The sequence below is a fragment of the Haemaphysalis longicornis genome, unplaced genomic scaffold (assembly GCF_048455015.1).
Source record: "Haemaphysalis longicornis isolate Haplotype H1 unplaced genomic scaffold, Haemaphysalis longicornis Haplotype H1 scaffold_6, whole genome shotgun sequence".
Classification (NCBI taxonomy): Eukaryota; Metazoa; Arthropoda; class Arachnida; order Ixodida; family Ixodidae; genus Haemaphysalis; species Haemaphysalis longicornis.
Genome location: NW_027526407.1, coordinates 92,155,916 through 92,170,134, shown reverse-complemented (window position 1 = coordinate 92,170,134; position 14,219 = coordinate 92,155,916). Strand labels below are relative to the sequence as shown.

General features: G+C 45.9%; 1 protein-coding gene across 2 annotated transcripts in view; it reads right to left on the bottom strand.

Moving 5' to 3' along the window:
- Positions 1-9,818, bottom strand: part of LOC144141759 (uncharacterized) — a 41,634-nt gene extending 31,816 nt beyond the window's left edge. For both annotated transcript variants that reach the window (XM_077673260.1, XM_077673261.1), the window contains exon 1: positions 9,674-9,818. In XM_077673260.1, the coding sequence (XP_077529386.1) occupies positions 9,674-9,778 (105 nt within the window). In that variant the 5' untranslated portion in view covers positions 9,779-9,818. The remainder of the gene's footprint in view (positions 1-9,673) is intronic.
- Between the last annotated feature and the right edge of the window lie 4,401 nt (positions 9,819-14,219).

Below are 14,219 nucleotides of genomic sequence, written 5' to 3'. Positions count from 1 at the left end.
CAGTGTGTTTACCTCCAATAGGCGCTAAGCATTAGCCAGCTTTATCTCGAAACGTTTTTCCGGAGGAACACGGATATCTCGAAATACTGGCAGAGAGGACACAAGGCAAAGTCCGCTGCAGGCAGCTGATAAGGTCCCCGTTCGAATGGTTACTCCCGCCGAACGCGGTCGTGAAGTGCAAGTTTACGCGGACTACGCGTCCCCGTCACCGGAATGCTGTCTGGCGCGTACATCATTGCTGTGGACGACGCAGCTCATCATGCGGACGAGGAGGAGCATTCGGAAGTGCGTGAGTACAACGGCATAAACAACATACATGCTGCGTCTGCTTTGTAACAAGGTAGAATGAAGCGGTGGCGACCACCAATTCATGCGATGCATTGAGGAGCTCGGGTACGCTTTTCTGGGGTGCAGATGCGAACGCGAAACAGCCGAGCGCAACACAGTTCTTTCTTCTGCAATATTAAAAGTTTCTTTTTCCTGCGAATTATTTCGCCTTTATCACGAAATCTCCCCTGTGCAATAGTGCTTTTGTTAGCCCCACCAGGTGTTATTTCAGGGACCTCGCTTCAAATTTTCTGCATTTGACTTAACTCGAAACTCTGCGCTTATCTAAAAACTTTCAGCTAATTTTACGACTTTCAGTTAATGAGAGGTTACTGTATATAAACAATTATGTTTTCAGAAAACGCATAAAAAATGAGAAAGTATCGTTTCAAGCGGAGTCATAACGTTTCTGCGTCTACTTTCTAAATCAGCTGACCAAAGGTACAGGTTCGATTCCCGGCCGCGGAGGGGCCGCTTTTGTGATGGAGGATAAAAGCGAAAAACGCGCGTGTCTTCGAGATTTCGGTGCACGTTAAAGATCCACAGGTGGTTAAAATTAATTCGAAGCCCCCCAGTACCGCTTGCCTCATCGCCTGTGTAGCGCTGGCGCGTTAAACTTCATAATCCGAAATAAATCAGCTTCGCAAGCGCAAAACACCACCGCAAGCAACGCAAATATTGCCGCGCGCAGGCTTGGAGCTGGTGCCGGGGAGCGCCGGCTGTTCAGTTGTCGACGACAGAGCGCCGCCGCTATACCGGTTTTATTTTCTGCGCGAAAGTCGACCCGGCGGAGCAATGGGAGAGGCCGCCGCTCGGGCCACTCTAAAGCTTCTAGTACACTCTAATACAACTGTCGGACAATCCGACTCGCCGCGCAGCGACTTCCTGTCTCGTGTTCGTCCGAGGGAAAAACTAGTTCCTGATAGATACCCACCTTGATAAAACGCGTTAGGAAATGCACGCCCAAGTTATTGGTAAATACAGATCTTAGTTTCCAATTATATGCAAGAAGAGCTTGAGCGTGGGTATTTTTTAAAGAAAACAGTAATTGTACCGAGATTTCAGCGTTTAAGGCAATTTCAGGGTCTACGGTGGAAATACAGCAGCCGTGGGGTGGCGGGCGCTGTAATTTTACGCTTTGTTCTGCCGCTGCAACCACTTGCTGCGTATTTTCCGCGCTCAAGCGCGTCGACATCGCCCCGCGTTGACGGCGTCGGCAAGATGCACGGCGACGTGAGCTGACGCGGGAGGAGGATGAAGGTACGGAGAAAACTTTATTGAACAGGTAGATCAAGCTTCGAAGTGGGCGGGGTCCTCAGTCCAGGACTCCGTTGGTGCGGCCTGCCGTCTTCGCCCTTTCAGCGAGCCAAAGCTGCTTACTTAGGCCCGAGCTGGCAAGTTCACTCTCCCACTGCTCCTATGTAGCTACGCCGATGTCTATGCTGCTCGCCAGATATCAGCATCGACGCAGAGCCCGAAAGCATCCTAAAGCAGGCGGCATCGTCCGGATTCCATGTCCATCTCTTGGTTTGGGGGGATTACATTCGCAGAAACAAATATATTTTTTAACGTGCGGTAATTTGGTGCCTTGAGGCAAATAACAAGCTATATCTGTTCGAAAGGGCGCATTCCCTCCGTGGCTCGCATGGCTTTCATCGGGGAGATCGGGGTTTGGGATAGCTTTTTGCGAGTTAAATACGGGAGCTCTGGCTACGTCGCTTGTAGTGTTAGCATGATGGGCTTGTCTGCAAGATCGGTGAGTAACGAACAAAGTTTATCAACGCCAGAAATCTAGCGGTGCATTCAATTTCATTCGCGGCTACCGTAGCTTTCATAGGGGGAACGATGAAGCGCGATAGCTTTTCTTGGCTTAAATTAGGGGTGAGGTCAAATATGCTAATACTGCAAGTGATGTAACCAACAACACTTGCAGTATTAGCATAATTGACCTCGCCTCCAAGATCGGTGCGGAAGAAACAAGAGTTAGCACTGCCGAAATTTGTCAAATACGACCAAAACGATTCACCCGAAAATATTCGCTGGCAGCCTCTGTTAGAGTACCAAATTCTTGGGTCCACGCATTGTTTTTTGGTGTGGTCGAGTTGATTGGAGCTTAGGTAGTGGTGTTGTGTTTTGAAAGTTTATAGTTCCATTCTTGGCAAAACCTCACACATTTTTTTTTGTTTTTTTTGCAATGAGGGTGTAATCGACTTTTTTTTCATAGCAAAAAAAAGCAGAGTACCTTGCCGTTTAACCTACAAGTGACGTTTGACGGTAACCTCAGAATCAAGGCCGCCCCGAAATTCCCTTTCTCACACTTTGAATTCATGAAGCTGCAGTCGGTATGTAACATCAAGGTTAAATCAAGTAGCAAGTAAAGTTGTGCTAATTGCGTCTTCGTTCATCATTTTATGTTATTTTGTTCAGATTTGACGGCAATGACCACCCCCTCCCCCACCAAAAAAACCTTACAAGGCTCGTTGGCAATTTTGCTTGTCAACGAATTCTGCACTAAGTCCCTGCCTCTTTCCGTGAGGTTCGGTATTGGGCTACTGTTTTGAAGGTCCAACGTTCAAAGCAATAGTGGTGGATTACAATACTTGCACACAACCCCTCCGTACAAAACCCTTTCAAAACAAATACAAAACCCCTCGGTAACTTCAATACAGTACGCCTGCCGAGAGTTTAAAAATAAAGTACAGCAGCTACAGCTAAAATAAATGTAACTGCGATATACATGTTCGAAGTAAAAAACGGACATACCAGCAACATCTGAACAACGTCAGCAAAATATGTCTAAATACCGTCCCCAAATGAAGCAGCAGCAACATCGAGAGTACGTCTTTAGCAAAGTTGAAAGAATGTCTGACATTAAGGTACCAGCAACGTTATCTCAACATCCGAAAAAATTTCATTAAAATATTTCACGTTGTACGATGTCTAATAGAGATACTGCTGGCACATAGACGTTCGGAACTTTTTGCGTCGGCGCAGAGATGTTAGTGGTTTGCTGGGTCCGAACATTACCCGTAAATAACCTAAATAGTATATTAAGGCCCAACCTTTGTAACTTGCGATTTTTACTCTTCCTGATTTCAAGGATTTAGGGAAGATTCAGTCAGAATTACCTCAATAAAAGTAGCGCAGTAAGGTTCCATAAAATGCCACCATAGCTGAACTCCGGCAACAGCCCTGTTTCGGCTGCAAGTCTTTTCGCTCTGTGGGAATAGTGGTCACCGTGCTTTTGTTTTACATTTTACGATAAAACATTCCGTCAATATCGATTCGTTCTTATCTAATTACCCTTTGTGACACCTCTTTTTCTTTTAACTGCGTGCTTATAGTTTCTACAGGTATTGCGGGTCGCACAAGAATATATATTTTGGAACTACAAGAACTGCATTGTCGCCAAAGCGAACGACAGAAGCGTAGCAGGCCGAAATACTGATCGTATGTGTTGAGCTGTGTGAACGTCATGGACGTCACTATGCTTATTACGTTCCAGGAAACAACAGAACAGGGCCGCAGTCATTACGGCGCTAATATTGTGGTGGCGCAGTTTTCGCTTCTCCATCGGTTTGCGACTACCATTCGGTCGATCAGAATTGTCGAAGTCTTCAGACAGCGAGCAAGTAACACCGCGCGGACTTTTGATAGGCCAATGGGTACGTGTCGCCGTCCGTCGGCGTCGTGTGACAATGCCCTCGGCGTATTAGGACGTCGGGTAGCCGTCTCGTCGTCGTCATGTCGGCCTGGCCAAGGAGCCCTAACTAGAATAGTGGTAGTAGAGTACTGTAGGAATACATCTACTGTCGTCGTAGGTTTTTGAAATACCCCAAAGGGAGCATTTCGTTGGTCCGTTCGTTAACTGTTTATTCTCACTCCTCTTTAGCCGATTTGAGCAGCCGCTGGAGCGATGCTCGTTCGTGGGCCCCTCCGAGTCGTTCTCGTTGCTTTCTCCCGCTTTGGCGGATACAAGGAGCCGGGCCCCTCCCTAGCTTCCCGCAATTCTCCGAGCGGCCCCCTACCTCCAGTCGTGGCGTCCAGTTACGGCCAGAAGTGCCTCTTAATGTATTTTCCTTTTTACCGCCCGGTCCTTCTGTCGTCCCTCTGTTCTCTCTCTCCACGACTGCACGGAAGGTCCGCACACACTGCTAACACTCCTCCCCGGAATGACACAGATCTCATTCTACGCTATGTTACTCTATGTTACGCAACTACGCTATGTTACGCTATGTCTACGCTACGCAACAGGAGCTGAACCGGTCGCTTTGCTGCTTTTCTCTCGGCGGATTGTGCGGATTTTGGTGTCTCAGCCGGGAAACTCTGCTGTCACGATGCCAGTCTTCCTCAGCAGCCACGGGCAATCCTCCCGTATTAACACCACGTTGCTGACCCCAGGGACCCCTCCTTTCGTTTTCTTCGAGGCGTAGGCCGAACCAAGCTTCCCCAAGTACACTTTTTGCCACACATTCCAGAACAGATGCAGGATCTGCTTTCGTTTCTGCCAGAGCAGTCGGAGAGAGGTCGCCGAGCTTTCCACGAATTTTTCCTCGTGCAGTGGCAGTGTGGTTAGGCGTCTTCTAGCCAAGAAGCTGGCTGGTGTGAAGGGTGCACCATCGTTAGGTTCATCGTAAGTGTAAGTGAGGGGCCTGGAATTTATGACTGCTTCGACCTCGGTGAGCACCGTTGACAGCTTGGCAAAGCCAAGGGTCTGCCGGCCGATGGTCTTCTTTAGGGCCAATTTGACGCTTCGAACCATTCTCTCATAGAAAACTTCCCCACCACGGCGCTCGTTCAGCAATAACTTCCATTCAATGCCAGAGTTGGAGAAGTAGCTTTCGGAATCGGGGTGCCGCAGGGCCTTCCAAAGATTGCCCATGTCTCTAGAGGCGCGTTTGAAAGTCAAAGCATTTTCCGAGTATTCTACCCGGCATAACCCCCTCTGCGACACAAAGCGACGAAAAGCATGTATGAAAGTTCCTGTGCTCATGTCCGTAACGAGTTCCAAATGCACTGTACGCGTCACTGCACAGGTAAACAACGCTATATACGCTTTCACCGTCATGTCCTGCTCGTTCACAAAAAGGGGGCCGGAAAAGTCAATGCCGCAACCACAAAGGGCTCTATTTTGGTGGTCCGTTCAGGGGGAAGAAGTCCGGTGTCTGCCTCGATGTGGGAAGCACTGCACCGCCGGCACACAGAACAAGTTCGCACCACACTTTTCACGAGTTGGCATCCACGCACAATCCAGTATAGTTCGCGCAGCTGCACGAGTGTGTCTCTGGCGCCAGCGTGAAGGAGTTGCAAATGCGCTCGATTTACCAGCAGGACTGAGTATCGGTGCTCCTTGGGCATCACGATCGGGTGGCGCTCATCTGTCGTCTAGTTCGCAGAGCATAGTCGGCCACGTATTCTAAGAAGGCCTTTTTCGTCTGTAAACAAGTTAAAGTCCTTGAACGAAGAGCCGTTTGAAAGCTTCATACGCTGCGTCGTGCGGCGTATTTCGTCCGAAAAGGCCATTTGTTGAGGTTTCTTTCGCCAATACTTTTCGGCTCGTTCAATGTCGGCTGCCGTCAATGGACCGGACGTCTTTTCCTTCCTTCCCAGGTTACGCAGAAAGCGTGTAACCGAACCCGTCACGCGATTCACCTTTGCCGCCGAACTCAAACGCGTCAACTTAAGAAGATCAGGTTGTTCCTCGCAAGTTGTCGCTACATTCACTTTCCTTTTCGTTTCCAACCCTTCAGACGTGAAACTAGACGGACGCTCCTCAGACGGCCTTCCTTCCTCCTGTTGTCTAATTTATAATGGACCGTGCAATCACAAGTCGGTCGCTTTTAGTCTAACCCCGGTCATGCCCCTTTTCACGAGATCGGCGGGATTAAGTTTCCCTGGGCAAAGCTGGCACTGTGCGACGTCCGTGTTCTGAAGGATCCCTGCCACCCGGTCCTTTATGAACTGCTTACGCCTTGTCGCGTCACCTCGGATCCAGTAAAGGTAGATCATCGAGTCCGTCCACAAGTGGACGATGTCGATATGAAGCTTGAGGCTTGACCCAAAACGTGTGTTTGAACGACGTTTGCAATGACATCCTAAGAATAGGTCTTTCAGCTAAGCTAGCTGTGGAGCGCAGACTTGCTTACTCTTAGTCATCGTAGATGGCGCCACCACAACGCGGGAAGCCATTTTCTGCTTTTCTTTTGCTTATGACAGTATTTAAACCTGGCTTGTTTTTGTTCATGGAGAACATAAACGTTTCGTGAAACATGGTGTTCGCTCGTCAAATATACTCACGTAAGACAACGCCACTTGCGTCAATCGGCCACTGTCGTCTGAGACGACCCCAAAACCGCGCAGTGCTGTGCATCTTAAACTGACATAGTGCACGCAGTAGCAGTGCTTTGCATCTAAACGAAGCATAGTGCATGCAGTACCAACAGCAGGACGCATCGGCGTAGAGTTTCTTACAATATGCACTAGAATGGAATCTGCGCTAGCGTCTATGCGGCTCATATCAAGGCCGTCTGTGTAGTCATGGGCCGCCATTACATCATGCTGTCACCTTATAGTTTCATTATTGAATTGGATTGAAACGCTTTAGTGGCCGTATATTCGAACACAGTGTGAAAAATACGCAAAAGATGCTGTGTTATTATATTAGTGGCAAATAAAACAGGCTGTTGGAAAGCTCAAAAAAGGTAGTAAAGCGTATTTGTTTATTAACGGTTGTGCCTACTATAATGCAGGCTAAGCTGGTACTTCAAAAAGCAATGTCAATATTTTGAGGAAACTTATTACAGACTATTATTTTCGGCATTTTACGATTATTTCAGATAATAAGTTGTTTGAAGACTTTGGTAAGTTTTTTGAGCGTGCCTATGAGAAACGTGAAAACGTCTTCTTCGTCGTGAACCATTCCACCGACCGTCAACTACAGTTTAAAAAAAACCTGTTGCTGAGCGATTTGGTTCATACTTGTAAAAGGAAAACGAGGCGTTAAACAGTCGCGGGCAAAGACAAGATAGGACAGATACCGGCGCCCGTATGTGGTGTGTCTTGTCCAGCTAGAGGTATGTCGATGTATGTTTGTTTCCGGTTTCTAGTCAGAGGCAACTTTCGCGGCGGCATATTACCCGCTCAGTCATAAGTTCTTCGACGTCGGCGGCCCTGACGTCAGTGTGACCCCCCACTTCCTACCTTTTCAGCGAACACGGCAACCACAGAACAGGGAGGATTCGGCTTCCTCGTAGCTCGTATATTTGTTAATGCACAGTTAAGAAAGCAAATCTCCCAAAATCAATTAGAAACCAATTGCCATGCCATGCCCAAGCCAAACAGGACGGTCTTCCCATGAACCCCCATGGCGACATGAATTACTAGGTGCACTTTCCTCTCTAGTATATTAAGAAACTCTCTGTGGATCGGTAGTTCTATGCTTACGCGTGCTTTTGTAACTTCCACTGTTGGTCACACCATTATTACATCTTTTTTTCTTTCACAACAGCCTTTGATTGGCTTCAAATTGTGAAATTAACGTGTTCAACAACAACAACTTACTGATATAAAAGAATGTGCCCTCAATTTAAGCGGAAATAGCTCGTTCAGCAAGCTCATAAGCTCTGCCTAATTGCCGTTTGCTTTTGCGGGCCTTCGCCGATCGTAGAGCTGGCTGGTATGACATCGTAGGGTCTGTAGCGGGAAATCAGCTAGTGGGTCGCATGGCCATTCTCTTTTTCTGAATTATAAAGCTTATTTTAGCAAATTTTACTCTAGAAAAGGTGTCACCATGATTCTATTGAGGCAGTCTTTTGAATGAACCAAACGTGCATTTTGTCGTCAGGGCCCCTTTAAGCATTGTACATATGGTTCATGGGAACAATAAGTACAATAGGAAGGAGTTTTATAAAAGCTTCTACTAGCGACTCATACAGCATTTCTTAAACAATATTACTTAGCACAAGTATAATTCCGAAGACCTACATGTAAGGTTCATTTTAAAATAAAGATAAAATTTTCTCATTAAACATTATCTACCACAAGTTTATCTAGCGCATCAACAGTACAATATTTACATCCACCTAAATTTCTGGTTTATCATAGTTACGTCGAGGGGGTAAATAGGCATGCCTGTGCTTGAAAGAAGAGTAACATTTTTCACAGTAAAAGAAGAGTTAAGACCATGCATTACTACCCTGGGCGTAACATAACCAATTCTTGCGGGAAAATACGTGGTGTCTATGCTCAGGCAGACAACAGAACCGTCAGCTTCTGGATGCTACAGAAAGAAGCACAATGTCATCCTGTGACATAAACAACCAGCCACATCTCTTCCCCGTAGTTGAAGTTAGACGCTACGTACCGACTTGTGGAGGGGAATATTTGTTTGTTCACTATAAACAGTTGCTAAACTTCAGTATTGGTTTCGTTTGAAGATGGGGAGCTATGGTTTTACTGGAAGATTTCCAAATACTACCCCTCTTGATCGCTTCGGTAGAGAGGGGCTATAAGGGGTGCCATTAGGTATACAGTGTAAATAAATTGGTAGCTGAGCACGCTCCAATACTGATGCAAATATACACAATACCGGAAGCTGGTAAATAAAGCTGGAGAAAAAGTGTGACGCGTCCAGAATGAGACCTAGAGCGTCGGATAACTTGTCAACCTTACTTCGCACATTGTGACATTCCGACTATTTGCCTCCGAACTGTTTTGTTTTACTGCGTCAATATCGCAAAGCCCTTAGGTGGGATCGGCACAACCACCATAACTTTGAGCTGTTTAATTTTCCAAGCAAATATTTTGGTTAGCAGACCAAAAGGTACTTCCGCACAATAAGACTTACGTATTCCAGCTTCAAGCTAAATGGGCATGTCAAAAAATTGCTGAAAAGGGTATTTTATAGTAGATATGTATTTCCTTTTAATGAATCAATACAGAACACAAAAGTACCGTGTTGAGATGATACAAATTCGCAGTAAAATATTGAAAGTGGTATCCCGCACTGCTCACAATTATGCACTTCCCAAGTGTTGCGTTTAAGAAGACTCCCTTATATTCAATTACCTTTTTCATTTTTAATTCATTAGTGCAGTGCAGGATAAAATTACCATAATGCAGTTATACGTGTTTTATAGTGCCACGTAGTCTGTCTGATTAAGGTTTAAATGTTGAATGAGGTTTGTGAAAAAGTGGCCGTAATCAATAACAATTTTCTCCATTTTCAACGCACTATATAAGATAAAAAATTTTAAACGTAAAGAAACATAGTAATTTCCAGAAAGAATGCAACTGAATATTCATCATACCATAGGTGTAAAATTGGCGGAAATGATGTAAAACTTACCTGTCGTATATCGAACACCTGTTCTGTTTTCAGAGATGTCCAAAAAAATTGGCTGCTCACAACAGATATTGAACATACGGCAACTACATACGTACCCACCGACATTATACCTGCACTCCAGTCTGGACTCGAAATTGACGTCCTGTCTAAGGAATACGTAAGTTCCAGAATAATCGTGACAGAACAATGAAGTGACCGGAGAGACATATTTTCGTTACATCTGTCACGCATTGTCAGTCATCGCCAACTGGTGGACGGATACATACTATGAACACATGAGTAAAGATATTGCGCCGTAATGGTGTCATGACAAAGTAAAAGTTATTTTAAGCGTGCATATGTCGAAATGGCTAGTTCTAAGTACTGTTACGGTTGAAAGAGACTAAAAAATATTTGTATTCATTATTCAGACGAGTGCAGCGCCAATCATAACCAATAACCTTGTGTTTGGAACGCGGTGACGAATGGTAATACACCCTACTATAACTAGAAATACAGTTTCGCTAACGTGCTTACATAAGAAAATGTAACTATGGCTTTTTAACGTAGATATGTTGCATAGTGCGTGTAGCCTAATTCAAGGTCAAGAGCTCCTTGAGTTAACAAAACAAGCAGAACCAACGATGAAAAGTGGCCCGAAGGCATGCGGAAAGTCAGGTTTTTTAAATGTTTTCTAACGCGGTTTTAACTAAAACAATCCCGGACAAAATTTCACGGTTTGCTTCGATGCGAACGAATTTTTTATAAGGGCCTGTGACACACAAGAACTGCTTTAATTTGACAAATATACATTACGAGAGAATCGCCACTGATGCGAATAAATCGACGAGTGGGACCGTTCATTTCCGAGTGCTAGGCTGTACACATTCCCTGAGCTGTGTGACATTCAGCAAGTTAGAGATTCAACAACGTCAGACAAAAAACACATCCGCGGTTATAGTGTCATGCGCACCGTTCTATATTCGCAGAAAAAAACTGCCATAACAGAAAGATTGCTTTGTTTTGTGTTCCAGCAGCTGATATACGCCTCGAGATTCGCGATCGCTGCGCCGCCTGCCGCCGCTTCTCCGCGGCGTTTGCGGGATTAGCGCTGCGTGGCTGATATGTGGTCATGCAGTGTTTTGGTTTTCTTTCGCTTCTCTTTGCCTTTCCGCGCTCTAAACAACTTGTTATGGTGATGTCTGTAAGCTAACTGCACGTTTAGGGCACTTAAAAAAACAGCTGCGTCTTGGTAGAGCGCTCTAACGCCAACAAGAGCTACCCGGGGAGGCGGTTCTGCGCGCTTCTTGGCCGCTCTTGCGGGCGTCGGCGATTTTCAGCAGCATATCACCGCTGTCACCTTCGAACACGTCAGAACAAGTGAATTCTATTTATTGTCGCCTCGTTTAGACCTGATATTGCCACTGTAAGAGGTTGGTTCGTTTTGCAGCGCAGACAACAAATGCGGCTTTGCTTCGAATATGTACGTCGTAGAAAAATATGTTTCGGGGACGTGATAACCCAATAGCTGACAAAAACTTGTGCCTTTTATGGGAACATAAGCCACGCGAAAATGTTAAGTACAGAAAATAAAATCTTAAGTCAGATATGTGCCTACTCATGCCTTATAGTAAGAGCCAAGGTATATGTTAATGAAACCACGGGAAAATGAATGGTCTGCAGAAAGGAATAGATAGAATAGTCGTACGGGAATTAAAAAAAAAAACGAGTGCAGCTTCTGAAATGCTAAAGACGTTTGTTTGAGCAAGGTAGTATTCACCAGACCAACTAGATGCGAAATGCACTGATATTTCGCTAGACATTGGGGGGGGGGGGGGGGGATTAGGAGGAGGACGCTCAACTATCGTTGTTTACAAATGCGGAGCGAAATCAACGAATGAACGTTTTAGTAATCACACACACAAGCTGCGTGTTCCCTTTTCGTTTGTTTTTCGCCTTGAAAAACGGCTGATCACTCGGCGGACTCATTTTTTGAAGAATACAGGGTAGGCAGTTAGCGATACGAGGTGTCGTTGGAAGAGTTGGTTGATTGATTGCAGAGTTTAACGCGCCGACGCAACGGAGACGATAAGGCGCGCCGTAGTGGAGGCTCCGGATTAATTTTGACCACATAGAGCCTTAACGCGCGCCGAAATCTCGTACACACGGGCTCGTTGGAAGAGTGTCGTATCTGATAAGGGTATCTGATTTCGGTTTATGCTAGATTCTGCAGTCTCCCTGTGTCATGACTCATATGACGGTGTTTCGAAGAAGAGTTTGGTCACGGACGCGGATTACTCTATAAGCCCATCTTCGCGCTTCTCGTGGAGGATAAATGTAACAGATGAATCTTTGCGAGCGCTCACCTCGGAACAAGACGACCCAGCATTAAATTTGTCGTCGTGTGCTGACTCCGGAGTGTAATTTTGCATTATCCATCGTACTTCTTTGGTACAATGTTTGTGAAATTTATGCCGCATTGGCTTGTTGATGGTACTGATCAATATATGATACGTGATATTGGCAGGCGTAACTTGCGTGCTGTCAGGTATGAGTGCTCCGCTAGATTTTCTAAGTGCACAAAGTCGATTCACATCATAGTGTGTATGGCCGCTACATGACCATCGGAGGAAACACTGCTTACGAAGACACAGTCATGAAATTTGAAAGCAGCGGAATTGCAATCAGCTGCATGCAAATTCTGGCTTCGGGACGCCGGCCTGTGACACACGCCCGGCGCTCATATAGATCTCACTAAGATCGCCTCATAAACGTTTATACTCTCGTGAACATACCACGCTTCCAAAGAGAGTGCCTGCTCCACGTTATTCGGTATTTCGAACGCGGACAAACGGTAAATCGCTGTCTTGAACGAGCCCCTAAAGCTACGGCGACAGTGAGGAACGGGCCGGGGACTCCCGCGCCTGCTTTCGAAGCGGGCCGCTAGGGGGATTTCAGTGGCGCCCCTACAGGCCGCGCTCGAGGCGTATAGCTGTAAACTCAAAGGAGTGCAAACTTTTTGGTTGCAGCAATATTCCATTGGTTCCCCGTGCCGGTAGAAATTATTTGGTGCTATTAGTCAATATTAAAGCAATACGAGGGGCGTCCCGTGCAATGTAACCGCTGTATCTACAACTCCTGACATATACGCGCAGGCTTGGGCCCGCACAGTCCGGCCACAAGCGGATGAAGTTTGTCGTAAAGCGGTAGCTTTCACTCCAGTGGAACCGCAGCTGGAATACTGGTACGTCTCGAGCAAGCGACGTGAGGTCAGTGTAAGTCGGAGTGAAACAAGAATATATATGTTACCAATTATCACCGGCGTTTCTTGAGAGGATGGGGAACACACCTCCGGCGAAGAAATTACCCTATCGACTCTGCAAATCACCGCTGCGAGAGGTGGCCACCTGGTACACGGCTTATTCTGATAAGAGTAAATAGATTGAGACTGAGCCTGGAACTCAAAAACGAAAAGAGGCTAATATTTAACCAGCCTATTAACGGCACACACACGAGAATGTTAACAAGGAAGGGAAGTGACTAAAATACTACCAATGCGAGCGAGGTAAACTTTACTGAGGTGATATAAACAAGCAGAATGAACACAACGTATGTTACAAAGCAGAGTACTTGAATAAAAGCATACACAGTTCAAGCCATACGCAAGGAACGAAGTATTTTGCATATGCCTTGAGGGACATGCATATGCCATAAGAGACGAAAACCCACAATTTTCGCCAACCGAACCAAAGGCCGCATCGCTGTCCAGAGGCGATTTGGCTAGTTATGAACCTGTCTATCGTTCTGAGCCACGTGTGATTAACGAACACAACGATAGAAGAACCCGGGACGATGTTGGAGTTTTCAAAGACGCGGGTCGCCAATGATGGTGCAGGCACGAGCAAAAGCCCTAGTGACAATACTACATACTAACTTACTGCTTTTCCTTTGTAAGGTTGTTTCTTTTATACCCCGCAAAAGCAGGACAAGAAAAACAACCAATAGGTCCTTGCCGCAGTGCTGCTGCCTAATTTCCGTATTTCCCCTTATTGATTCGTCCACCGCTAAACGCTGTGAAGGTTACACCACTTCCGGACTAGCAGAAAAAGTTATCCTGGCCGCAAAGTGGTGGTCATTTATTTTGTTGTTTTCTCACGGCTCCGTCGCAAATGAAGGTGCAGGGTCTGTTTTTGCGAAGGCGGGCGAAGGATGAGTCATAGACTGCCCCATCGAGGATCTTCTCGGGGCCTCAAGGGGAAAATTGAAAGGAAACATGCAATTAATCGGCTGACCAAAATGAAATGTTCTGCAATAATATTAGTAGCTGTAGGGGGAACTCCTGTCACAGTCTCGCACTTTTACAATATTATGCAACACTATTTTTAAAAGCCATTAGGTTCTGTGTACGCGGCGCTGAAACTTTCAAATGAACATCAGAATTTGTATAAATACAAAATTTAAGGGCAGTACACTTCCTCTAAACAACTTCAACGACACGAACAGAGTACAGTAAAGGATTACTTTGCGACACGTACAGTAGAAACAAATCACGCAAAGACAACACCAG